The sequence below is a fragment of the Amblyomma americanum genome, chromosome 3, assembly GCF_052857255.1.
Source record: "Amblyomma americanum isolate KBUSLIRL-KWMA chromosome 3, ASM5285725v1, whole genome shotgun sequence".
NCBI classification, from domain to species: Eukaryota; Metazoa; Arthropoda; class Arachnida; order Ixodida; family Ixodidae; genus Amblyomma; species Amblyomma americanum.
In genome coordinates this window covers 174,201,215-174,228,971 of record NC_135499.1, presented here as the reverse complement: position 1 = coordinate 174,228,971, position 27,757 = coordinate 174,201,215, and the positions used below count along the sequence as shown (strand labels likewise).

The 27,757-nt window shown below is 43.8% G+C and overlaps 1 protein-coding gene across 1 annotated transcript; it reads right to left on the bottom strand.

The window, feature by feature from the left end:
* Positions 1–2,378: 2,378 nt before the first annotated feature.
* Positions 2,379–27,405, bottom strand: LOC144123481 (uncharacterized). The gene is made up of 8 exons (XM_077656300.1): positions 26,907–27,405; positions 22,633–22,773; positions 18,900–19,120; positions 16,714–16,835; positions 13,609–13,723; positions 9,729–9,908; positions 7,605–7,748; positions 2,379–2,590 (listed from the first exon to the last, which is right to left on the bottom strand). The coding sequence occupies exons 1-8, from the start codon at positions 26,968–26,970 to the stop codon at positions 2,429–2,431; spliced, it is 1,149 nt and encodes a 382-aa protein (XP_077512426.1). The 5' UTR covers positions 26,971–27,405; the 3' UTR covers positions 2,379–2,428.
* Between the last annotated feature and the right edge of the window lie 352 nt (positions 27,406–27,757).

Below are 27,757 nucleotides of genomic sequence, written 5' to 3'. Positions count from 1 at the left end.
TTCGAGATGGAAAAACGTACGCCACTCACCGCCAGTTAAGGTTTCGGGTAGTTCACCTTTAAGAAGAAAAAGAATTCTGGAGGCGAGCTTAGGCATAAATTAATTACATGATTGTTTAGGGCAGCTTAAATTGCTAGCTTTGCTTTAATAATAATAATAATTGGCTTTTGTGGAAAGGAAATGGCGCAGTATCTGTCTCATATATCGTTGGACACCTGAACCGCGCCGTAAGGGAAGGGATGAGGGAGGGAGTGAAAGAAGAAAGGAAGAAGAGGTGCCGTAGTGGAGGGCTCCGGAATAATTTCGACCACCTGGGGATCTTTAACGTGCACTGACATCGCACAGCACACGGGCGCCTTAGCGTTTTTCCTCCATAAAAACCAGTCCAATATTTTGCGACTAAGGGGCACACTTAGGCACAGTTATTTTGTTCAAGAAATTTTCGGCCTGTTAGAACACTGCACGAAGGAAGGCATCTGGAAAACAGCTGGGCCTTAGTTTGAGATGATTTGAGTTGAAATTAATTGCTAAAATAACCTACCAGCCTACGCATCGCTGTTTTGCGCAATGTCGACGCAATGGTCTATGTTCCAGCTGAAATTCGTTAAAAATGTTGAGAAACAACCTAGCCGTCATCGTTAACTATCGCCAATGCCACATTACAAAATGGAATCTCAGATAACCGTACTTCTCTTGACGCAGTCTTAAAACTATTAAAATTTACGATACCTAAGCTCCTGATCTGCCGTGGAAGTGCAAAGAAGCGGCAAAAGTTTAGATTTTGAATGTGAAATTAATAGATGGGGGCGTGGCTGCTTGACGGTGCTGGATAATCGATTTTCGATCTAAGTATTTATTTCTCACCGATCCAAGTTCCAAAAGTGCACGTTGTTGATAAAAACGTAACCATGTAATCCGTTCTGCACTACTGCAATGCAGGAATGCATGCGCGCTGACCCTTGTTTCTTTGTCGTAAATAACAAACGGTTTTTGAGAAAATGTTCCTATATTCATGCGTGTCTTTTGAGCGATTGCCCAGAACAGTTAGTAACGGCATGTGGTAGCTGAAGTAGGACACGTTATTCATGCTAGACTTCTGTTGTAACAGACCCCACCTTCCACTTCTTCACACAATCGCGCTGTTGGTCACCTCCCATGGTTAAAGATCTCACCTGTCGCTTCCAAAGGAGATCACGTTCGCGGCGATCGGCAACATAGCACAGGTCGTATCAGTACAGTTATTGACTGAATTGTTCAAGATGAGTCGAAATGGTAGATCCATGTGACTGCTTTAACAATACTGAGCAAAAAACATTTGAGAGAGCATCTTCAAATAACCCCTCTTTCCCACCACCTCATCGCAGCTTCAATCGAAAAACAATCGTTGTTCGGGATAGGAACCAGAATTCGCCAGTGTTATCAGATATGAGGAAGCTGCTTGTTTTTGGTCGCCGATGCCGCGGAAGACGCCGATTTAATTCTGATCAAATCAGGCAAGTACATCATTCAAATGTCGTATTGAAACAGAAATACGATCGTATGCCATTTCTGCAGCAAATTCCAGGGCGAATAAGGCGACGCCGATCTGCATGCGGGGAGAGAAAATTTTTTGTAGCGACAGCTACATTACGGTAGCTTTTCGAGCCTTCAGCGTGGCGATGCCGTGGCTGATCACGTGGTTCGTCACGTGGTTGGTCGCGTGATCAAGTTCCACTCGGCCAGCTGTAGCTATCGCGTCACTCCAGGTTTAACCAGAGCTAAACCAGTAGAATTTTTTTATAGGTGAATTCGGAGCAACTGGCTTTATAGTACTCGTGACTAACGCAGTGGCGTATCACACAGTGATCTTCCGGTACCAACTAGAATAGCAGGATACAGGGAACATATAGCGAATTAACCAATACGCATCATGAGAATTATGAACGTTTTGTTTTATTGTAATACTGGTTATACCACGTTAATAATTACACCCTGTGGTGTGCAAGTCGCATATGTTCCTTTGAAGCTTAACATGCAGTTTCACTTCTTAAAAACAATTTAACCCATCGACATTTGAATTGAACCTCATATCGCCTCGTGACACTTATTGCGTTTATGAAAATCGCGTGCTTTGGACTTCATTTTCCGGCTGACTTGTACACTGTCCTTCCATTCATGCTCTAGAGCTTCATACGCTACCTGCGCTTTCTAACTTGTGGCCACAGCATGCAAGAAAACCACGGCAACTTCAAAGAAGGGCACAATGCAAACCAACCAGTGTCGTGCATTGTCGTGCATTGAGCGCAAAAGTCGTGTATTGTCTCTTGCGCTTAGTGCACATTCTAAAGTTACTAGCTCTGATGGTTCATTGTTGTGATTTCATTTTAATGATGCCGTCCACCAATTCACGTTAGTACGGGCAACATGAGCTGATGATTTCGATCCATTGCTAGATTTCTTTCATGGGTGTGTCATTGATTTCGCGTATCTTCTTAAGGCGGTGAGCGAAGCCTCCGCACTCTTCAGGACTAAGGTTCTTGGACACGTGGCCCACAGCCCAGGAAACATTTCTTTTCCGGAGCTTGGCAAGCATAGCACGAGTTCGTGTCATCTGAAAAAAAAAAAAAGTTGGGTGAACAAATGTGTTCCCGCAAGTTGCGGTTTCTGTTCTTTCTATAATGGGAGGTTTTAAACCTCAGTTACCAATTCTTTTTACATAATTACGGATTACATGTCAAAGTCATCAAGCAGGAACATTATAAGGGTCCAGATCAACTACTTTTTTGCACCTTCTAGTTAAATCATTCAGTAGAGGATAACATTATCCCGCAAATGTAATAACGGTTGCAATAAATTTGCAATAATTCACCGCATCATGAAGTTATTTGCCTTCCTGCAAATACTCTTCCTAGATTCTTCTTCTTGTGGCATGGCTTCGAAGGAAAATAATACAGCTTGACATGCAACCTGACGTCAACCAGAACCTGAACCTGACATGAACCTGACATGCAAATACACTCATTCTGGGTTCTCGAGCACCGCCATGATTGTGCATTTTTTCATGTAGTACTCTTCATAATACGCATAACTAACACGGAAAATGACACTCCCCGCTTTGTTCTCGCTTACTGCGGTATTGTTCTCACTCTGATAGGTGCACCAGAAGCAGGGAATGCCTGCAAGCATTTTCAAGTTTATTTTTTTTACCACCGTAACAGGATGCTTGGAGCATAATAAAAAAAAGCAAGAACGGCCGGCTTGAAAAGCCTCCCCCCCCCCCCCCCCCCCCCCGCATATTTAAAGTGGCGTCATTCCAGAAGTACTTACACAAGATAACGGTCTTTGAAAAAACGATACGACAGTTTCGTCCATACTCATAGTATTAATGAAACTGGTACGAGCAGTTAAACAATCCGCATAACAGTATAAATGGCAGGTTAGCGTCGAAATTGTAATTATGCTTAATTATGCTAATGCTAAACCACGGAAACCGTGAAGTCCAAAATCAATTATAATATAGTGCGGTTAAACCTGCCAGGTGCCTTTGCAAGATCGAAAAGTATTCCTAATGTAGGTAATTAGGACTCAAATCTGCCCAGCATAATTTCCATGCGCTGAAGCAGTGTCTCAGCAATTGAGCTAGCCTGCAAAGAAATCCGAGGTACGCTTCGGAAAAAAAAAGTTATATTTATCGTATTTTGAAACTGTGATCCTTGAGTAAAGTAAATTGTCCCTTTTGAGAATACTCGAAGCACAGACATTGGTCTGTAGTGAGAGAAATTATGGCTGTTTTCGTTTTAATTTACCCCCTTCGCTTTAGCAACTTGAAGATTTTTGAGGAAGTTTTCACTCGACAACCACAGCTTATAAATGTACATCACAATGGGCACCATTATAACAAGAGCAAATTGAACATACCGTAACTATCAAACTCTCTTCGTTACGAAGGGAATGTAAAGCGGGTTCAAAGTAAACTTCTTGCGCATGAGTTTAGGGGAGGCATGGAATGCCTCCTCCTTGGTTATTATGCTAGAGTGTTTGGCTGGTGCAATATTTGTTAAAACAGTTCGCAAGTGTAGATCTTACAACACCTGACTGTTCATGATTATCACAAGCTGCACGTCCTGTGGTTGCATGCGTTTCATGAATTTAGGTGCCTCTCAATTTTGTTATGCCTGGAATGTTTTCTAACATAGAAAAGGTCATTTAATTAGAGCTGTTTTGATTTACGAATGGTTCTCGCAAGGTTGTTGTCCAGCTTCCCGAAATTCGCCTCATCACTTATTCTGTTCGTGTGTATAAATTTTGCGAACGATATTGCTTTCTATAACGCGTCATGATCAGGCACTCTACACTTACCTATGGTTCCTGCGGTTTTGAGTTATGATTTATGATTAGTTGATAAGGCATTCATCCAAAATAACTTTAAATGCTGCATGGTGCTTGTTGTGTGCCTCATCACTGGTGTTTGCTTGGTAGGCATCTTCTGAAAGGTTGGTTTCTATTTACCGACAAAAATAGTCGAATGTAGCTTGACTGATGTTTCAAAATAAGCTGAAAGTTGGAGCCTGCTGTTTAGCGTGATTTGATGAACAATCATATATACAGATAAATCTTAAGTTATAGAGTACTTTACAATTCCTACTAATGTGCTGATACTGTCTATAGGGGTAATAAATAAATCGAATAGCGATGTTGTTGAAGCTGTAATACCCTTAGGGTAATTCATCACAATAACCATTCTATTTACTAACAGTATATTAAGAAAAGGCCGCTCCCGCTTAAGAAGGTATATCAGTTGATGGAAACATAGTGAAGCACTCAACACTAAATGATATCAGCTGCACGACCATGCAGTCGGCGCTCGAGAACGCAGATGAGAATTGTTTCATAAAGAATGGTCAGTATCTCAAATCCACATGTTCTACTTGATAGTTTGAACAGTATGTTACAGCAAAGCACATTACAAACTACATTAAAAGCTCCTCTGTTCGTTCTCTGAGAGGAAGTAAAAGGAACTGCAACCTCGTAATAACACTACGAACCTATCATCACTAAATCATGTTTCAATTAGCATAAGAACAATATAAAACCTGAATCATGTTAATAAGTGTATTAAAAATTCATTTGCTTCTAAGCTGACTGCGTGTTGACATGGAAAATTGTCAGGGTGTAGTTCAGCATTTTTGGTTTAACGTCTGCGGGACCGCAGGATTGCCCTTGAATTTCAGCCACGTGATGCAACACTCTGATCATAATGTTTGAAAGCTGACCCATCGGTCTCGCAGATTAGCTGGGCTCCTTATTACGCTAGCTTTGTGGCATTCTGCCTGACTTAGAGAAACCTTCGCATTTCGATGCCAAGCGTACCGGCAGCCGTTTTCCCTCGCCGATTTCTTCGTGGTGAACAGCACTGATTTATGTTTTAAACGATCAGCATTGATGCCTTACTATGCCACAGTGCCCGGACTGCAGCAAGAACCGAACGATGATACCTAGCTGTTCAGAACGTTTTATAAGTTTTGAGCGATGCTAAACATATCTGAAAGGACACGTTGCGCTAAATGGCAGAGGGAGCAGAACCGCGGAGGCGCGCATTGCATTGTGGATACTACACCGCTTGCGCCCAGGCCCGAACAGCGCCCACTGAGGACATTATCCAACTTCTGTTCTCAGTTAATTGAAGTTAAAACCAATTTTGTGGCATTTTTCTAGCTATGTTGTTTTTCTTCGGTAGCACAATAAGAATTTATTGCTTAGTAAATTGCATTCCAAAATGAGAAGTTTTAAATTCACATATAGAATTGTTCATATGAAAACTGCCCGTAAGGATAGCTGCGCATCGCTTTAAAATCCGAAAATGCTGCTTCAAAGTTTCGCTTCTTCAATCTTAGTCACCTCTGATACACAAAACTAACAAGTAATAGCGCATCATAAAATACTCAAAACTCATTAAACTGACGTCTGCTGGCAGGCGCCAGCTTTAATAAAGCTGGCAGACCTCGTCCAATGTATAGCGGAATTCAACGAAACAGGAATATGCGGTATCTAATCGGCATTTTCTTGGAGCTCGAGTTTTTGCCAACTTTGTGCCACACCATTGATTCGACTTGCTGTGTACAACGTCTGCCAGCGGCAGCAAATATATTTTTCTCAGAAGTAAGTAGATGTTGATTATCATGAGAAATCATACATGACAATATATAGAATGATGATAAATATGATGAATTTATGGTGAAAGGGCAGCTATGACCAAAGAGCACCATGACACGTGGTGCCTTTGGTTACCCAACCTGTTGTTAAAGACCCGTTTCCAAAGCATTTGACCCCCTGATAAGCCGAGCACCAGACCAGGAAAAAGTTTGATCCCGATGTATCACTGGTGGGTGAGCGGCGTTACTGGGGATCGAACCCCGCACCTCCCACATGTCAGTCGAGTGCTCGAACAATTACCTCACAGCCGACATACTGATATTAAACCACAGCTATTATACCCTTAGCAAAGATGAATTATCAGCACAAAAAAAAATTGGCTTTGCCATAATTGCTAATTATTCATGAGCAGTGTCGAATCACTGCGATGTTTTTATTATCGAAGAAGCCACTCGAAATTCGAATATGCAGCTGCAAAGAATAGGAAATTTTATGCTTTTTATCGCGCATGAAAGCATTGACAACCATACTTTAAGAATTTACACAGAGAACAATACATGCTTTAAGGTGCAACACCTCGTATTCCGCAGTTGAAGATTTCTGAGCAGTTGCTCTCCACTTCTTTACCTCTATATCCTGTGTTATTGTCGATATGTATATTTTTCTGCGCATTCTGTACACCCTGTATTATTGTCGACAGGTACATTTTGTGTGCATTGTAGCCGATCATACTTACGGCTAAGATCAAACATCATGGAACGCATCGCTGTTGTGGATTTTTTTCCCCATTTGGTTTACCTTTGCAATTAATTCACAGCACGGAAAATAATTACTGATTTACATTTTACAATAAACCTTCAGAAACGCGAAACAAAAGAAGGAGCGTTCGGAATCACTAAGAAAGAAACAGAAGGAGGCAGCGCTCCTCACCGGCTGTTCTAAAGTAACGAAGTTTTCACTGATCCTTCGAAGGAATTGCTGCTGACTCATTGTACTTATTTATTTCTGCCCTGATGAGTGTACCCAAAGTGCCGCAATTAAGGGGGGTGGGGGAGGGGGGGGTGGAGGAGGTACAGATTACAAGGTATTCAGGATAGATACAGGTTACAAAATATAATTTACAGGACCGTACCAAAGGCGTCATCAAGCACGTTTTAATTCTGTGACAGCTTGGCAAATATTCGGGGTACCTACTCCATAGTTGCTCGTTGCAGGCATATGCGAGCTGTGCGTAGGAGTCTTCTTTCGATAGAAATCCGACCTCTAGGGTGCTTTGTCTGTGTTGTATGTTCAGTTTAATAGAAATGGGTGACCCCTGAAGGATATAAGAGCTTTACGTTTCTTTTTGCGTGTTTAACGCAACAGTAATATACATATGGACATACACAAAAATAAAAGATATTGCAAATTTGGTGTACATGGCTCAGATGGAGCCCGATTGGCATGACGAGATCATGAGAGAGCATGCACACCTTAACCTGAATGCTTTCAGCCGTCTCGAAGGAGAAGGCCGCAGGTGGATTGCTCTTCGGATTGAAATGCGTAATGCAGGCCGCTGTGTCGTTGTAGTGACCCATCGGCGTTAATTTTCCGGAGGGCAAAACATGTTTGCAGATCTAAGGAAGAAATATATTATTAACGCCTCTGCGTGTTAGGTGGAGGAAAGCTAATACGCCTAGTTGGTGCTAGGCGAAAAAGAAAACGAGACAGGTCGACCAAGCAAAATTTCATTGTTTTGAAGCGAAAGCTTCACTGGGCTAGCTGCGGCGCGTTTCACGTACGCCGGAGTTTGACCTTCAGCTGACCTTCAGCCCAACCACGTTCATTCCTTCCTTACGGCGTGATTCGGGTGTCCACCGATATATGTGAGACCATTACTGCTCCATTTCCTTTCCTCAAAACCAATTTTAAAAACAAATCTTCAACCCGTCGCGGTGGCTCAGTGGTTAGGGCGCTAGGCTACTGATCCAGAGTTCCCGGGTTCGAACCCGACTGCAGCGGCAGCGTTTTTGTGGAGGCAAAACGCTAAGGCGCCCGTGTGCTGTGCGATGTCAGTGCACGTTAATGACCCCCATGTGGTCGAAATTATTCCGGAGCCCTCCACTACGCCACCTCTCTCTTCCTTTCTTCTTTCATTCCCTCCTTTATCCCTTCCCTTACGGCGCGGTTCAGGTGTCCAACGATATGGGCCTACTGTAGGCCTGCAGTATGTTCTAAATAAAAATAAAATAAAAAATAAAATATACGAGACAGATACTGCGTCATTTTCTTTCCCCAAAAACCAATTATTATTATTAAAAACAAGTCTTCAATTTTCTTCGAAAGGAAAGAAAAGGCGCACAACTGGCCCCCTGGGACGGTGGACAGCTCAGTCGCGTTTTAAGCTACGTTGGGGTAGTGCCAGATGTGCGCTGCATGCGTTGGCGTTCATAATGTTGTAGCAGAAACGCGGCACTTACGCTATAGACAATCGGCGTTCTTTGTGTTCTTTGGCGTTAACGTTGACAACGTTCTAGACTCCCATAGCTTTGAGGAAAAGAAGGCGCATAACTGGCTCCCTGGGACAGTGGACGCCTCAGTCGCGCTTTGAAGTACGTGGTGGTGGGGAGAGAGAGATGCGGGCTGTATGCATTAGCGCTGACAATGTTATGGCAGACACGCTCTACTGCAGCAATATATATGCCGCAGCTTTCATTGGGTGACCAATCTCTCGCGATCAACCATTAGTTAACCCGCCACCTGGCACGGTGCGGGCGTTGCCTATCCAGTGTGCGGAACGCACTCAACGTTACACAGGCCACGCCGCGTCTACTTGCCTGATACACCACAGTTTTCGCTCTCTAACCAGGTTCAGCGGTAGTTGAACCGCAGCTAATTTTTCTATGAGCCGATATTGTCCAAGTGCTGAGAAAGAAGTGATAAAATTTTGGAATACAAGCCCTGAATCAAATGGGATGTGCCTTAAAGATAAACAATTGCGCAAAGCAGCGGCGTTTCACGTGAAGCATGGACATACGTTATGGTCCAAGTTTGCTAAAATAAAACCGATCTTCCTGATCCTTCAAAACCCGCCTGAATGTATCTAGAGGAAGAAAAATTTTCGCCCTAAGAATCTCCTGAAGTGAGTGTACAGTTTGAGCATGCAGCGATTTTTTTCGCGTTTTTATTTTATTCATATTTTTGGATAGAAGCAGTGGCTAGTTATATCTGTAACCGGCTCATCTTTTAAGTTGCTAGAAACTATATTTACATCATGTATCCACCAGTGGTTTGAATTAACATATGGTTTTGTTTAAAACGTAACTCTCCAGTCCCCTAGGGCTGCATTTAGGAAGGGTAGGCACCGCTTGAAAACGGCAGGAATTTTTTATGAAACTTGAAGCCCGCCTTCCATCTTGGAGCCCAGTTTGCGCTACGCACTCTCTTAGGCACACTTTATGACGCAAAGCTCTCAAGATCATTGAAAAAGTCAAGCGGCTGACCCATCTCGCTTAATGAGATTGAGAAAATTACGCAGTCTTACACCTGCTAGGTGACAAGAGCAGATTGTCAGGTGATGTATATATCTGAAAAAAGAGGGCGTGACTCTCTCTTACATCTGGGAAATTTTCGGACGTCTTGAAGTTGGAATAGGGCATCCCAACCACAAATCCTTCGTTCGCCTTCGCTATTGGTGAAATATTCACACCATTATACTGAAGTGCGATCAGCGAGAGGGCGATTGCATATTTGGTGCTTCCGTCCGGCAAGCTGACGATGCTTTCGATCGCATTTTCCTGTAACCCACAAAAGATATAGTAAGGTGAAGAAGACCATGCGGAGGTAGGTTGGAAGCAGACTTTTTGATATCTTTATTTACTGCGGATTTTAAACGATCGAAGCAGCAGAATAAAATACAAAAACAGAGCAAAACGACACTAAAAAAACTGATGTGCTACAAGGGCATTCAGCTATTCAAAAATGGCGAAGAAAAAACATACAACAAAACTACACTCAGCATAAGGCAGGGACTTTGGTGCACTCCACTGTGATTCCAAAAGGTCTTCCAATCCGGTATTGTGCCCGGCGAAAGAACATGAAAAATTGAGAGCATCGGTTCAGGCAAAGCAAGAAGTTAAGGTGATGGGTGTGCCGTGTTTCAGAAACTTACAGGTATGGTGCAGGATCAATTTCTAGTTCATGTTGCGAATAAAGGTAATAAATTCAAGGCGAAGTTTTTCTTCTATTTTCAAACGGTTCAATTCAATTAGTTTTCATCATGTCATTTCGAGAATCGGACGATGCAGGAGTATTTGAATTAAATAAACTTGACTACTTTTCTGTGGATTCGATAAGTGGGTTAATATTAATTTTAGTGCATGGGCCCCAAACACGCACACGTGCTTGAATTTTGGTATTATTAGTGATAGGTACTCCTATGGAAGAGAAACCGAGTAAAGTATTCAGGAACATCATTACATTAGCATTCAGTAACGCGTTGCTTCTTAAGGTGTTAGTATGAAGGTATATTTGAGGTCTAACAGTAAGCGTTCCTGCAGCACTAAAAGAGGGAGTTTTCCCTGCGTCACTGCCGGCCTTCGTCTTTTTTGCGTGCTACGTCTTGCTTTTGTGCTACATTGAAACGGAGTATCCCACCTATAAACCCGCTTCGCTGAAATGATAGAAGCAACTACTGAAAGAATAAATGTTGAAACCATCTTGTCTATATCTAACAGCCTTATATTTTCGAAAATTAGCATTCTCAAGTGAAAGAGTACTCAATTATAACAAAACTGACGATTATTGTTCTTTTCGTTATGAAAACTGGTTCCTTACAGAAATGACTTTGAGCTTAGGTTGACACCTTGTGGGGCTCGTATTGAACCAACATGAAATTAACATGAACCCGATGAATGTTTAGTCTACTCAATGGTTTCTGAATAAAATATTGATTTGCGGATACTCAGCTAATATTATATTTGGAAATATAAGTTTGTTTTCAGTTCTGGCTTTGCAGAGCGCACAAACAGTAAATTTGGGCTCATAGGCACTGCAGTTGAATTCGGGAAATGAACTTCTTTCAGAAAGTATTTGAAAGGACAAGCGCTATGTATATTGCATTATATGTTTCGATATATTAGATGTAATATTCCACATAAACCCCAAATTGCGGCAAAATTGCATGTCTTGTGATAGTTATGGTCACTCTGGGGAACATTACAATGTTCTGTGCTAAGACGTGAATTTATCCGACTGTTCATAATCAGCGAATTTTTCCAACGGACAGAATATCCCCTTACATGCATATGAAGTTTTCTATTTTCGAATTCCAATGCAAGCTGTTACATTCATATTTTGGTAGCTAACCGCTTTTCAGATATTGTTATGGCAAGCATTGAATTCTCTCATTCGAGTAAAGTAAAATCTGCGCGAATAGGATGCGGACCAGAGGCAAACAAAAGGATTACAACTCCACGTTCGGAGCCATGGTGCTCGTACTTTTCCTTCTTCTCAGCGTTTTATTGGCGCAGTCTTCCCTTTCATCGAAATGAATCGAGTAGCCCGCCAGAACTTCCTACTATTGATTTAATCCTGTTTTGGGCTATTCTGTTGGTGGCTGTGTGAGCAGCAGATCACCAGGGGTTGGCCTCAACTATGTGAAAAACAGTCTGTCTTCAACAGTCGTCCGGGAAATCAAGTAAGCATTGTAGGGATGTTCTGCATGCTCACATGATTTCTCTTTACAACCTCTGCTTACACAATAGTTTCTGAACAAAAATGGCCCACTGTTGACCATTATCACGGTTATTTGAACAAAATAGTTGTTGTACGTAGTCAAGAATATTTATTGAGTAATTTCTGATGAATTTAAGTTGAGTCATACTTCATGGTAGTTGATGTATCTAAGCCTAACTTAATTAAATCAGGTCTAAATCAGCTTATTAAGAACGCATATAGCACCTGTCAAGAGTGTATTAAGCCACTAAAACTCTTTCTTGCACAGAAAAAGTGCCCAAGGTACAATATGCTCTGAGCAGCCGCGGTGGCAAAGCGGTTATGTTGCTACACACTAAACAAATTCTCGCCCTTAAGGGTGTAAATCAGGTGTCCCCAGGCGAACATTCATTTCCAATTGTTGGGTGCTAAAAAAGGGTACAGGGATCAGCACCCTAAAGGAAGGGTGCACTTAATGATACTTTAGAGAATGTAATGGTTGCACCCTCATTAAAGGGTACTATTTTTCCGTACCACCTCTATGAATGCATGTTGTAAGGGTGCTCCACATTGATTCACCCATGAAGCAAAAGCCTTGGCCTGATGCGCGCCCTCTAAACTTTCATGCTGTGCACCCTTCCTTAAGGGTGCTGGTCTGTGCACCATTTTTAGCACCCAAAAGGGTGTTCGTCTGGGGACAGCTGATTTGCACCCTTATGGGTGAGAAATTGTTGAGTGTGTAGGCTGCTCACCCGAAAGACGCGGGTTCGATCTCGGCTGCGGCGGTCGCATTTCTATTGAGGCCAAATGCTAGAGGACAGTGTACAGTGCGATGTCAGTGCACGTTAAAGGCCCCCTGAAATGTTTTAGGTGAGTATTTTCTAGCGCAACATATTTGTAGAGGTGGTCTTTACGGGTATTCAAGTCAAATTTGTCCCTATAATTTAGGAACAATTTTTAAAATCGCTGCTCGCAACAGCTGGGAACCGATTAGGGCGATACCTCACCACCGTGTCCCCCACCCCGATGACGTCAGTGGGCAGTCTGCAAAAAAGGTGCTTTAATCATTAGACTTCAGCACAGGCTTGCCAGGAATATGTGCCCAGTAAACATCCTGTTTTGTCAAATTTTCAATAATATGAAGAGTAGATTTATATACGATACGGCTATATTTGTCCGCATTGGTCCCCGACGAGCACCCATAGCATGTTAATAGGAGCTTAATTTCAGTCCTGGCGCCAATTGTATTACGCAGAATAACCTCGAATCAAATTTACTCTCAGAAAGAATGCATTTTCTTTATCAACAATGCATAAAAAATATCTTAAAGCTCTATCTGAACCTGTATCGATTTCCTTAAAAGTCGCTGACGGTAGCATTTCCACGGTTTAGTCAAAATCATGCATATACACTGTGTGATGTCGGACTGACGGTAGGTGTCACGAGGGAAGACGCCGGTTGACAAGGCATCAGCCTGACGCCGAAAAAAAGTTGCACTGTGGCTCAACATGAAGGTTCAACTTCTGAAGACACGCAGTAGAGGCAGCACTTCTGGAACCCACGCCAAAGAATAAGTTCAGAAACTTGAACAAAAATAACCAAAAAGAGAGTAATCTTCTTCAGCTGAGCTCAAGCTAATGGATGAAAAAAATTCTTCCCACGCGGCATGCGAATAATTTTATGCGCGACATAAAAAAAATAAACAAATATAGCACGTTCAGACTTTAGCGTCGAATGCCTGTGTTTCGTGCCCCACAAATGTGGATACTGCAGAATACTCACAAACGACATCGCGTATGGATCCGGGAGGCCGAGTTTGTTCCACGATGCGATGCAATGTACAACTTTGTCCTTCGATATTTCTAACCAAGCCATGAACACGAGGAGTCCAAGGTACCTGAAAAAAATGGAAAGAATGAAAAATTCGGCAAGCGGTGTAACGCAGTACACACCTTCGCAAACAAATGGCGGCGTTCTCAGACTGAAGCAGCTCGAGCGTGGCTCCCAGTTAATACCGAAATGGTGGCTTTACAACATAAATTTCTTTCTGCTTCAAGATTGCGTTAAAGATACATTCTCGCTGAGTGAGCGTGGTAAAGCAATCGTCATGTAGGCTGGAGAATGACATTGAGCGACCTTCAAACAAACCCCTTTAGCCGTGTATGATTGCACGTGGTACAGTTACGCTGTCGAACCCTTGACCCCTGACCTTGACTCATGACCTTTAGTTGACCGCTGTTCTCTGACCTTTAACCTTCGACATTGGTTCACCGTTAGGTTGGCCTTTGACTTTAAAAGCATCCGATGGGGTGATGTGACGCCACGTGACGACATCCGATGGGGGTGTCGTAAGACCACGTGATACCACGCCATTGCCACGTGGTCGTGTGGGTCTATATAGAACGGCTGTCGCGAGCGGAGCGTGTAGCGGAGCTGCCAATGAAGAGCCTCAGACGCTTAGCAAGCGTGCTTGCTTTTCGCTGAATGCCAAGTTTAGCCAAGTTAAACCACTGCCATTTTTTTTTAAAACTAAGTGACCTGAACTCTGCATAATGGCAAGTTATTGTTTCATGTTTACTTTCTAAACAGCGTTCCAAGCCCATGACAGCCAACGCGCCTTTTTATCTTGTTCTATTGGTCGGTCGTGCAGGGGGACTTATCCAACGTGCGCTTTATAGATGTGAACCGATTGTTTTAGAAGAAACAAAATCATGCGTGCCTTGCTGCGATACTCAGCAGTCTGCCACAATTCCGTTGTCTGCTGCAGTTCCAGGTCATGTTTAATTACACCGCAGCCGACCACCACGCTTACCTCGACGACGACAAAGTATTCGTGCTCGTATAGATATGGATTTTTCTTTATTGTGGGCACATATTGGCTGACTGCTGTCCAAGCTACCATTTGCCTACGAACCGGCTTGCCGTCACCGCTGCTCGGTATCTATGCGGACGGCTTCGCGCCAACGGCAAGTGCCGATGAATAGCGCTTTTCGCTTCCATTCCCAAAGCGTTTCCTGCAGGGATTTTGAACAGGCTCATTTATCAAACCTGGAAAGTAGGGAGGGAGGCCAGTGCCAGTACGGCCAGCTGAGCGGCACCACGAGGGGCTTGTTTCTCGAACTGTGACAATCGTCCATGGAGAACTTTGCAACACTCACACTATTCGCGAAAGGGAACCGCATTAGCAGCGTATTGAAAAATCTTATAGATGTGTGCCTTATGTGTCTCGTATATACCAGATGCCTCAGGGAAGCCGGCGACTATTTTTTTAAAATTGCCTTTTGAAGGAAGCTCTTCGCGGCATAGTAATAGTATTGTTGGCGCCCGTAAATTGGATTGGATTGGATTGGATTGGTAAAACGTCTATTTGAGCCTGGAGTGAAACGCGCGCTTCCGCACGCGCTCCGGACGGGAGCTACGTCATCTTCGAGGCGCTGTCAAAAAAAAAAAAAAGGTCGGCTCATGTTAACTGGTAAAGTGATTAACTGAATTCAAATAAATAGCTTTTAACTATTCCCAACAGGCACCTGGTTCTAATCAGATGTTTTTAGCCGGCCGTTAGTAATAGATATATCATATTTTTTTTAGAATTTTGAAAACGCAATTACTGGAAATTGACCAAACCGTAAAGAACCTGATCGATAAACTCGGCTTGTGACGATGCCGTATGGGCACAATGTGTCGCACCATCTAAATAAAGAGGCGGAAATGTGTGGCGTATAGCTTGTTCTGACAGCACCGAAGAAATTAGCTCGCTTCTGCCATCTTTTGAAGGGTGCAGCAAGGCAGCCAAGTTGCACTGCAAACCATGCAACTCAGTTCGTAACATGCAAATTCAATGTCGTGTAGAAAATCCCACTAAGCCATACATCGGGCAGTCAGGACGATGCCCGAGTGAGCGGCTTGGCAGTAAAATAAATGTCGGCTTGTGGTCATCTGGCTGACTACTGCAAACGGTGCCCTAGCAAATTTTTAAAACATGTATTTCAGGGTACAATTAAGTGTACCAGCCGCAGTGAGGATGTGATCGGAACGATAAATTTTTGAAGTGGATAAAGAAAGAAGGAACTACTTGTGTCAGCGCGCCTTCAGTAGCTTTGTCATAAAAAGAATTATCGTGCCTTACAGGCTGCAGTGAGACTGGGCGTACGTGATTGATTAAGACACTGTTATCCAGACTGCGATATACACCTTGCCGCCAAATAAACGACAGTTGAAGACTAGCGTCCGTCCCGTGCGTATGTGTGCTTTGTCCTTCGTGTTTAAAAAAAGAAGTGCTAGCCAGTATGAATTGCAATTTTTTCCAATTATCTCGAGTTTCCGCCTTAATGCAAAACATAAGTTCAAAAGTGAAACTTGAGTTACTTATGAGCTCGCAACCCGTAGGAAGCACATGTATGCTCACTCGGGATTTTTGTGACGCGAGTTAACTCGTATGCAACACATTTTAATACGAGACATATGTGGGACTCATATGAACTCCTATCAGATATATGTGTGGTCATACAAGGCATATTTCTTGACACATATAACTCATAGTTGCCCATATGAACGCACGGAAACACAGCTGTGACACACATAACGTATATGTAACACCTATCATTTCATATTAGACACATATGATTTCATATCAGATTTTAAAGCGTTAAAGTATAGCTGACATTGCTGTCACGTGAAGTGTAGCTCCGGAAGTTGGAAAGAAGCGAACCGCTGTCCCTAATGCGCGCTGTTACTGCTGCCAGACATTTGTCGGGACTGGCACGAGGCACATACTAGAAAATGGTTTTTCCAAGCAGCGGTCTGCCTGCCTGCCTGCTTGCCGTCCTAGCTGCGTGTCATTACGCGTACAACGCACCCCAAAAGCATAAAGATTGCATGCGTCCTCACGGGCTCATCTTCTGGATAGTAACTTGGTCCGTCTTCTGCAGGGTCCCGCGTACTCTAAACATCAGGAACGTGATTGTCTCTGTTTTTGGGTAACCGACGTTTTGAAGAACGACAGACAGCTCCTGCGCAAGAGAAACAAGTGCCCTCAAAACATTGGAGAGAAGGTTTCGCGCAAACACGCCGACCTGATCGAAGCTCTAATGCAAGTGGTGAACCGACACTAGAAGGAACATCGGCAGAAAAAAATGAAATGCGGTTTAAGCACGAAATATTGAGCGAAAGCACAGTTATTTTGTAGGAGCGCACCACTGCCCCGTACCTGAAAGCGCGATTGACGTGTCCACTGACCTAGGGAGCTAGTTATGCGCATCTTCAACTTTGTTGTCGTCAGTGCTAATTTACCATAACAATGTACGCCGGCGGCCTATGCTTCAGTGCTGCGTTTCTGCAACCATGTTGTCAACGACAGCGCGTATTACTCTAGTGCCATGTTTCTGCCACAACGTTGTCCATGCCAAGACATCTACGATCGGGATGCTCTACAGCCGCTGCTCTACAGTGCAGTCGGGGTTCATTGCTTAGAGGGCCCAGTAAAGGTGGTCTCCAGAACCACTTGAATTCCTCCACGCTGCTCTCCCAGGCTACGGTCTAAAAACAAAATCCTAAGCGACGCCTAACCTACCCTTAAGGGCAGAATACGATAGCATTAAATATCCCTCCCACACAAGTACTACTTCCCTTTCTTCTCGGACCTACCTACACGCCTCATAAGCAGAATTGACATTCTATACAGTATTGTTTTCTTTCCAGCCGAATCTTTAGAATACAGTTGAATTCTTTAATTGCGGTCGACCAGGGAGGCCGGTTGTAATGACATCACGAGATCACGAGAACTCTACCGACCATAGTTAATCTAATTGCCTGCCACTGTGGCCAGTTTGCTCACACTCCGGTGAGCAGCTAAAGTATTGAAAGAAACTCCGAAATCGAGTTCAAAGACGGAGTGAGAAAAGCAGATTCCAGTTGCAGAAGTAGACACGAGCTAAGCCACATCCCCAATCCACGCCCGTGGACTGATCACCTACGCAGCTCCCCCAGCATTCCCTCCCACCGTTATCGTCCAGAAGCACTACCAGTACGTGGCTTAGGGTGAAATCATTTCCTACACACAAAGGGACAAATTAATCGTAGAGGGCGTATCCAGCTGCTCTCTGAGCTCACTCGCATCGCTTTCTGTGATCGTCATGTAAAATGTTCACCCTTATTTCGCAGCCGTTACCGATACCGGCGCAGGACATTCTTTTCTAATGGACCCAGGTATCAGCAGAGGCGATGGCGGAACTATACATGGTCGTCAATCCAAAAACATCTATTTCCATTCCGTTGAATTTCAATGTAATATTTCTACCACAGGAATCCCACACGTCACTTTCAATGCCACTTCTGTGCGTGGAACCCGCCGCGGTGGCTCAGTGGTTATGGCGCTCGGCTACTGATCCGGAGTTCCCGGGTTGGAACCCGACCGCGGCGGCTGCGTTTTTATGGAGGCAAGACGCTAAGGCGCCCGTGTGCTGTGCGATTTCAGTGCACGTTAAAGATGCCCGGGTGGTAGAAATTATTCCGGAGCCCTCCACTACGGTACCTCTTTCTCCCTTTCTTCTTTCACTCCCTCCTTTATCCCTTCCCTTACGGCTCGGTTCAGGTGTCCGCCGATATATGAGACAGACACCGCGCCACTTCATTTCCCCAAAAACCCATTAATATTATTAACATCTCGCGCAGCGTGTGAACGCTGACAACACCGCACTGTCTAAGGGTGCCTCTGACTTTACTCTCCCACTTAACGATAAATACTGTTGGGTTTAAACATGCTTAAAGAAAAATTAAAAGCTTGGGACAATCATGGTAACTAACCCTCATTTAAACATTTCTCATTGGAATTCCGGTTGCACTACATCTATGAGAGGTGTGAGTATATAGTACAAGCCTGATTTCAGCTGCCGTGTAATCAGAAAGCTGCCTTCTCTTGAGCAGCCCAACGCCGCCCAATCGTCGCCGAGTCCAATTCAAATGTTGGTGTTTTTCTCGACTGTAGGCCGTCTGATGCCAAAGCACGACAGCCATTCATTCAGCAGATGACAGCGAAATAAAAAACGAAATATAAATATTAAATGTTGCGGACTAACCTTGAATATTGGAAGTAATCCTGCATCCACCGTAATGTCGGGGAAGTCTGACTTGATACCAAAGCCACGGCAGTTGACCTCGTGGTAGAGTTTGTTGGCCTCCGCAGAAAATCCAGTGGCCCTCACTAAGTTTAAAGTAGCGTTCGGTGAGCCACTCCATGACAGTGTAAACAAAAATGTTGCGGTCAAGTTCAGGCGCTTGAAAAACTTGTACGCTGACTCTGGGATATAAGAAGACATAACAATAATTCATGCTATTTTATTCGTCGAAGGTGGTGCATCGGTTGCATCAACGCTACAGTGGAATACCCCAGATGAATTTCGACCAACTGGAGTTCTTTGAGATATTTAAGCACGGCAGTGCTTTTGCATTCAGAGGGGTGTCACCTCTGGGGTGTCACAAGCGTGCACCAGAGCACGAAATAGGCACACCATGCCATGTTCTCTCTTGGCCGCTACTGACATTCACCTGACACACTGAGTGGAACAGACGCTACATATTTTTCTTTTTTTTTTTGTCAGAACCTCACCTAACCAACTCTCCATCAACATAGAGCACCTGCGAGAGCTTTGGACACAATTAAAAAGCGCACACCATGCCAAATGCGATATCTCCAAAATATATGTTGCGCAGTAAATGTAAAAATGAACCATTATATTATATTAATAGCCTGAATAACTTTGTGACGTTAAACCCCTAAAAACATAGACATATATTAATGGCACAAAAAAATACATCACGGCAAAGGCAAATCTGAAAACAAATTACAGACATGGAATAAAAGCAGAAAAGAAAAAAAAAGAAGAAAAGTGTTGACAGTATGTACACAGCTGCTTAAGTAACTGCTTCTGCTGTACTTGGAGACTGAATATAGACATCGAGTGGGCCGTTTCCTACCTGACATTGTTCCGAGGAAAAGAGGCTATCGACGTAACTTTGTTCCGGCTAAGTAAAGTGTTAAAAAAAATCCGATAGTTTTTTGGTGGCTCCCTCGTAGTTACTAAGGCTAGATATGCGTTAGGCATAAAATTGCAGTTTACGATGGAAGAAGTAAAAGGTGCAGAAATTTCAGACGCAGCAAGCAGCTTCTTGATGGCAGTGTATTAATCAGGTTTAAATCTCTTTGTTCCTATTTAGCAAAGGATGCCATTCCGACCGGTAACCGTCTGAAAGCGGAAGCTCTCATTGCACCCACTGCAATGCTCATTAACGTGAGATGGAGCTGGATTGAAGATAAACGCCAGGAAAATTCCTCCGAGTTAAAAAAAATGGCGAGAAGAACACCCGACAAGTAACACACTGACCGCACAAGCACTGGGTAATAGGAGTCGCATTAATTAAGGCAGCGACCTGGACGAGCTGGTACAGATTCAGGTGCTAAATAGGAGCTCACCCTGACTGCAGCCTTAATTCCTCAGAGACTGATGAACTAGTACATAAAAAAAACATGTGAGCCAAGCCGTCCAGGCTCACATGATCGCAGAGGGCGGGTTCTCGGCGGCGCACACCACTGCCCACTAGGATACTACTTACTACCTATTCGCGTCACTCCTGAAACGAATGGGAATGAGACAAAGAAAGCGAAGGTTCCTTGTGCCCTCTTTGCTTGATAATTGTCTATAGAGCTTTGGTTTCAGAACTAGTTAACGGGTTCTAACAAAGCCGCGGTAGCCGTATGTCAGTGGAGGCGAAATTAAACAGCCCCGCATATCGATTGCGAATTGTAGTTGTGGATCCGAAGACGTCTTCTCGATGCGTGACCTGAAAAAGTGTGATGAGGGCAATAGCAGTGCGAAAAAAACAGCGCGAACATAATAACCAGAAAAACACACATATATGTGTGTCCAACTGTGAAAAGCCAACACGCTCGAACTTCTGCCCTGCTCCCTGCTTCACGAAGCACTGCGTTGGTATTGTATTTCTATGGCCGGGTTGTATTCCTCGAGAAAGCGACTGACTTTGTGCTTTCTCGCGAAATGGGAGCAATACCTCGGATTACGGACTGATATTAGATTTAGGCGCACAGAATAGAAAAACTAGCGATCGAAACTAATCCACAGCTCTCATTGATGCTGTAGTATGCAGTCAGTCAGTCAGTCAGTCAGTCAGTCAGTCAGTCAGTCAGTCAGTCAGTCAGTCAGTCAGTCAGTCAGTCAGTCAGTCAGTCAGTCAGTCAGTCAGTCAGTCAGTCAGTCAGTCAGTCAGTCAGTCAGTCAGTCAGTCAGTCAGTCAGTCAGTCAGTCAGTCAGTCAGTCAGTCAGTCAGTCAGTCAGTCAGTCAGTCAGTCAGTCAGTCAGTCAGTCAGTCAGTCAGTCAGTCAGTCAGTCAGTCAGTCAGTCAGTCAGTCAGTCAGTCAGTCAGTCAGTCAGTCAGTCAGTCAGTCAGTCAGTCAGTCAGTCAGTCAGTCAGTCAGTCAGTCAGTCAGTCAGTCAGTCAGTCAGTCAGTCAGTCAGTCAGTCAGTCAGTCAGTCAGTCAGTCAGTCAGTCAGTCAGTCAGTCAGTCAGTCAGTCAGTCAGTCAGTCAGTCAGTCAGTCAGTCAGTAAGGTAGTTTCATCTCTTTCTTCCACACTTGCAGGTCAGGTCTGTAGGGTGCTAATCTTTTCTGTGTTCTCTTTCTGGGATACTTGCAGTGCTAGAATCCACATCATTTGGGAATATTTCATTTCAAATATAGTAACATATCACCTGCGCAAGATCAGAGACCAGAGCTCCCAAAGGCTTCTCTTGCCACCTTGCTGCTATTATTTTCTATAATCTTGGTTAGTATAGGATGAGCTTATTTTGTATCACAACTTGGCGAACACTTTCAGGCATACTTTCCCCATAGCAAGATGTAGAGGACGTCGAAGAGCGCTTATTCATTAAGTGATGTAGAAAAGAACCAGCGCAACATTCTGAAGCTTGGCCGTGCTATGACTAAGCATGCAGTCGTTCCCGGCTCACTTTAGCCTTTTCGTTAGCGTACACCCGGTCATGACGAGGATTCTCGAGATGAGAAAGAACTGTCTAAACAAGAAAGCTCGGGTGTTTGTGCAAAGTATATGAAGATGATGTGCAAAGTGAGAAGAAGTGAACACCTGTAGTTTTGCAATACACTGTTCTCCGATTGTTTCCTTACCTTTATTGCACATCACTTTGCCGGTCTCGCTCAAACCGTTGTATAGCACTGCTTGTACTTCGAGGTGATCAATTCACACCAGACTTCATATATGCTTGACAGCGTGGTTTCCTTACATGGTGCAGTAACTGTTCCTGTCTTGCGTTCATATCGTGTTTGAGGCCCAGCCCAAGAAAAAATTATTCATCTACTGTTTCCAGAAAGCTGTGTACATTTATTCTGTGCCGTGAAGAACAAACAGCAATGCGCTAGCGGTGCTGTGATTGGTTTCATCTTCTGCTCAAAGTAGCCCGCGCTCGCCCTTATGTTTGCAAACAAAACGATACAGAACGATGAGACATTTGACCAAGAGCGTTTCAAATCAGGGTGTCCTTATATTGACCTACTCAAGGTGGCGAATCCTATCTGTGGCTTCGGCCCAGCATGGACGCTCATGCATCAATCCATGGCCTAGCAGTTATTGCAGCAGGTACTCCTGCTCACTGTTCTGAGCATCTGTCCCTACAGGCTGTGCTGCGCAGCGACTGGATACATCAGCTCAGGTTGCCCTTGGCTGCATTGTGACAGACAGAGTTTCTGACAGGGATGAAACGATCAGTATTTTTCTTCTTACCTTCGTAAACACCGCTACTATATTGGCTTATCCACAGGATCATGATGTCGCACAGCCCATCAGGCGGTAGAACCGTGTCCGGGTGGATACTGGCTACCTCTCCTTTGTGCGGTGCAGTGATTTGACAGTACAACGGTGTTGCTGAATAAACAAAGTCAGAAACGTTTGGCAAGTTATTTCTGCCCGAATCGTTTTCGGAGATGGACGTTATGCTCATGAGACGTGTAGCAAAATTATATCACCGGCAAACGTTGTGCTCTTTCGGAATTCAGGGACCCAATCAGAGAGCTTGTATACAGCGCAGCATGGATGACAAGTTGAATAGTCCGTTATTTTACGAGTATATCTTAATTATTTACAAAATGCGCCTGAAGGCCACAAACTGAGAATGGCCAAAATATTTCCTCCCGCTTCAGGAGTGCGAACCCTTAACTGTTTGCCCTGAACTGGTATTTTTCTATATATTCAGTGTTGTTTTCTTAATAATATCACCTGGGAGAGAGCGCCTGTCTCGTGCGGTTTGTATTTTCTTTTTTCTCCTTGGTGCCGTGAACTTTAACGCGAAAAATTACCAACTCGTTTTATTTTAATGGAACAGCGTTAAGGGACCCATTCAACGGAAACTCGGCGTCAGTATTGTGACAGAAAAAACCGGATCGGTCGTGTGGTTAGTGACGTGACACATGACCTCGAGCGAGTATAATTGCAAACACTCCATAACGATGACACAGTACAACAGTTAAGACATCACTACATAATTCATCATAAGCCTAGAGTCGTGACGTTGTTATTACTTAGTGCCTCTAAAGAAAGAAAATCAACTGTGCTGAAAGCAAAAATAAAAATCTATAAATCTTGATTTAAATCTGCGCCTGGTCCTCATTCGGTAGTAGGTTCAAGCAAAGGCTTTCGTTCAATTTCGATTGTTCAACAAGGCACTTGGGCACGCCACGTCGGACCCTTTACTGTTGCGTATCGCCGCGGACAGTTGAGGGCACATACCTGTATATTTGCCTACTCTTTGCTGAATATGATTCACATTGCCTTCCTTCGGCCTCGTTGATATCGCAATGCTCTTTCTATACATGCAATATCCAGGCATACCACTCGATATCACTTCATTTTGTTCAACACACATCCGTCAACTTCACAAAAGAAGCGAGTTCTCAACCCCAAACTGCATTAAATATGTATTCTATTTTGTGGTTGTTTACCAAGTGGAAACATCTGGTTGAACGTCTTAGCCCTCTTCTCGCTGTTCTCGGGTATTCATATCTGAGCTGGACTGATAACTTCAAACAAGAATCGCAAAACAAAGAAATTATCCCCGCTTCTTCTTTATCGTAGAGAAGAGAGAACTAATAAATGTCGGAATAGAAGCCAGCGACCGTTTTACATCACCCCGTAACCGCACGGTGCAGCCTCAGGCTATAGTCACACATGCCTATTCATGCACGGCATATCCCCGTCGCTTGCGACGCTGTACTCGGCCCCCTACCGGCTTTATTTTGTGACGTGTCGTAGCAGGACTTACTTATCGCGCTTTTTTATCCACTGCCTACCCTCCTTGGTAAAAAAATTAGAGCAACATAATGACGTTCACAAGTGAGAAAGACAGGACAATGCGCTGCTAACAACTGATACTTTTATTGAAAGCCACAGATTATAAGAAGTCACAAAGCCTATCAGCTGCAGAAAGCGTCAGAGCAGTGTTGAGGGCCATATGTTGCGCTAATTTTTTACGCAATAGATTAAGTTATGCTCGAATCCGCTACATGCTCATAGGAGTCGTGTTCGCTTGCGCATAGCACTTCTATCTGTCAGTGCACCGGAAGAGCCAGATTAATGCCTTTTTACTGGTCTCATTCAGCCCTCACTAACCCGGTAATATATTGTACGAAACAAGGAATTCCACCTGAATAATGTTCAACTCCACTCCGTGTCCCAGTGCGGGGTTAGTAAATTTTGGCAAGCTTCAGATTTTGAGCATAAATGCAAATTAGGCCACGGCCAACTCTAGTGAGTCATCTTAGCTCGAAGTGAAAGTCGCTCGCCCTTCTGTTTATGTGCTTGTTTTGCGCAAACAGTATTTACCAATGAACCTCAACCAGCAAACTAGCAGTCTCATCATAATGAGTAACATCGCCAACCGAATTTGGTCACATGTAGGTCATAGCGCTTCATTAACGGTCCCCATTCAGGGACTGTTTCATGCTTCTAGCGTACTGTAACAACGAGTGTTTCCAAAATTCTGAAGCGAATTGATCGAAAACGCTATACCAGCAAATACAGAATGTTCGTATGGTATGTTCGCGAGGGAAGAAAAAGACACGGAAGTATCATTGCCTAATTCGATAACGTATAGATGTGTTACTTAAGAACGCTACCTAAGGGATTATAAAACACGTTTATGGTAGTTAGTTGATATAACGAAATGACGCTAGAGCAAGCAAGCTTCAAAGCAAAAACGGGCTGGTTTCTCTTTCAGCGCCTGCCTGCTCCCAGAGTCATCGAGCGTTGTTTTGCTAACGAACTGAAGTGAAGTATATGTATGTTTTTAAGAATTGTTCTACCATTTCTTCCTGCCACGAGCACTGATCATACGAAGCACATCAATATATGGGACACAACACCATGCTCAAGGGTTCTGAACACATTCTCACTAGGGCCATCCGAAGATACGGGGCCCAAGAAGCTCTGCAGCAGCCCATTGTTAGTGACCCTATATGCAAAAGTTCCGAGCTACTGCTTCTTATACAACAATTATATGTACCCCTTGTTGCATATTATTCTGGACAAGATATCGACGGCATTCATTCGCCGGCACTAAAATTTTGGGAGGTGGCCGCATGGAGAACCATCAAGGTGTTCTTCAGGGCATTTTACCGTTAGCTTAAGTTTCTTTTGATTTCTTTAAAGGGTAAATAACGTATTTTTGCCTTTAAATCGGCACTTCTGCCTCACAATGCGTCGCTGCGACACAGGCAATTCTGCAATTTACATGCGCCTTCTCTTTTGGCGCCCTGGTTAACAGCGCGAAAGACTATTGAGCTTGTATGCTACACAGGGCTATCTGCTTAAGATTTATGCGGTTGTTTATTTTAAATAACAATAATAATTCGTTGTGAAAAAAGGCGCCTTAACTGCCCACTCTGGGTGACCTGCAGATAGAGTGCTTTAGTAGACGTATGCATGACTATATGAAGAGACGCTTGCGGGCAGCTGTGTCCCATAGGAGTGAAGCTCGTATGCTAGAATTCAACTCAACGGAGAGTCTTTTTTTTAAATACTGCCCTGGTGGAAGAAAAGTGATCTTGGGACACTCCGTACTGTATCTGCACATATGAATTTATAAAGTTTTCACGTCTACTGCATCAGCTGGGAGGCATGCGGCTAGAATATTCATAGTAGGCCATTCTTGCAAGGACTAATGGAATAAGACTTAACGCCATACGCCCACACTCGAAGTCACCACAGTCAGCAGTTAGTGGAAAGCATTTTAAGCGAAGTAACATAGTATAAGGAACGTTTTAAATGCCATAGACTTTTTGTACGACTCTCTTTAGGCGAGGATATCAAAGCGGAATGCAACACAGCCCTGACCCAGTTGCCTCTTGTGCGGAGCGTGTGCTCGATAAGAGAGAAGAGTGCCAAAATAACTATTTCTGAGCCACTGCTGCTAGCACGAACTCAGAAAATCAACACAGCCGGTTTGTCTCTGGCTGCATATTTGTAATTTCTTCAACCCATCCACTGTCTTTCTTGCAGCTTTCCTCAAATATTGAGATAAGTGCCCATTTGTGTCATATCGGCGCACTGTGTTTCACAGACGACGTACATCTGCCATTGTACTGTATAGCCGAGTTGCGGTTTATGTTCAATTCCACCATTGCATGCTCATAGCACTCTGTATATTCCCGAGTATCAGCTGTGCAGAACATTAGGCAATGGCGGATTGCTTCTCAATATGCAAGTTGCGAGTAAGTGTCCCTCAGCGATCTTTTCTTTTCATTTTCAGCGGCCTTCGGCGAGAAACTATGCATTTTATCACTGAGATCAAGAAATTTGCTGTGACATCATCACCACCAGCAACACCCTCAACCAAGTTGAGCGAGCTGTAGGATACGAGGCTATCCTAAGGGCTCCGAATTCTAACATTAGTTTCGCACGTGACCGAACTGCAATCTTGCACTGCGCAGCTGCGACGATTCTCTAATAAGGCATAGGCAAAATATGTACAAAATGCAATTAGGTTAGATAAGAGAGCCTAGTACCTGTCGTTGTCGTCGTCGTTGTCGTGGTAGTGGTTGGTTCTTCTGTTGAGGAAATCAGCAACATGCGCTTCAAATATACTACCAACCGCCCTCAAGGCATCCTTGTTATATTAAGATACCACAGTCAGACAAGGGAGATGGTGAATTTCACCTCAAACCCGCCGCTTTCACCATCACCTGTTTCTGCTCGCAAGCCACGAACGTTGCTTTTTATAACTTACGGACAAGTTTTTGTTTCAGCCTGCTATGTGAAATCTCAGTGCCACTTATTTCAGTGGCAGATTATACGACGACAAAGCTCAAAATAGGGCGTCTTGGCTTCAATGCCAAAATGCCCGAAATTCTGACCGATTGGGCAACATGCAGACAAGGATCACACATATATCTTCTGCAGCCAAATTTCGATGACTCCTTAGGCAAAGTCTAACATATTCCAGGCTGAACCACTCACTGACATTCGTCTATGCTGTTCTGTGAAAGATATCGAAGGCATTCATTTGTTCGCAGAAAACTGAGTGTTTTTATGCAGCTACACTTTGACGATGTTCAGCTCAGTTCACTTTCATGTTCAGCTTATGGGGCACGCAATTATTCAATTTTCCTAACACGCCGAGAGCCTCAGATGTTTTTCTGCTCAGCATGCGCAACATTGAAACTTCTAGACGTACTTTTTTGCCGATTGCTGTTAAATGCTTGAAACGACCTCTCTGTTCATGTCCAGTGTGTCAAGTCTCTCGTAGGGTCTCATCATACTTCATACATACTTAAATTGCCAGCTTAGAAAAGTTTCTTCGTAGTAAGATATGCGCAGCTATACTAAAAAAAAGGTCTGATAATGCAGCATACTTACT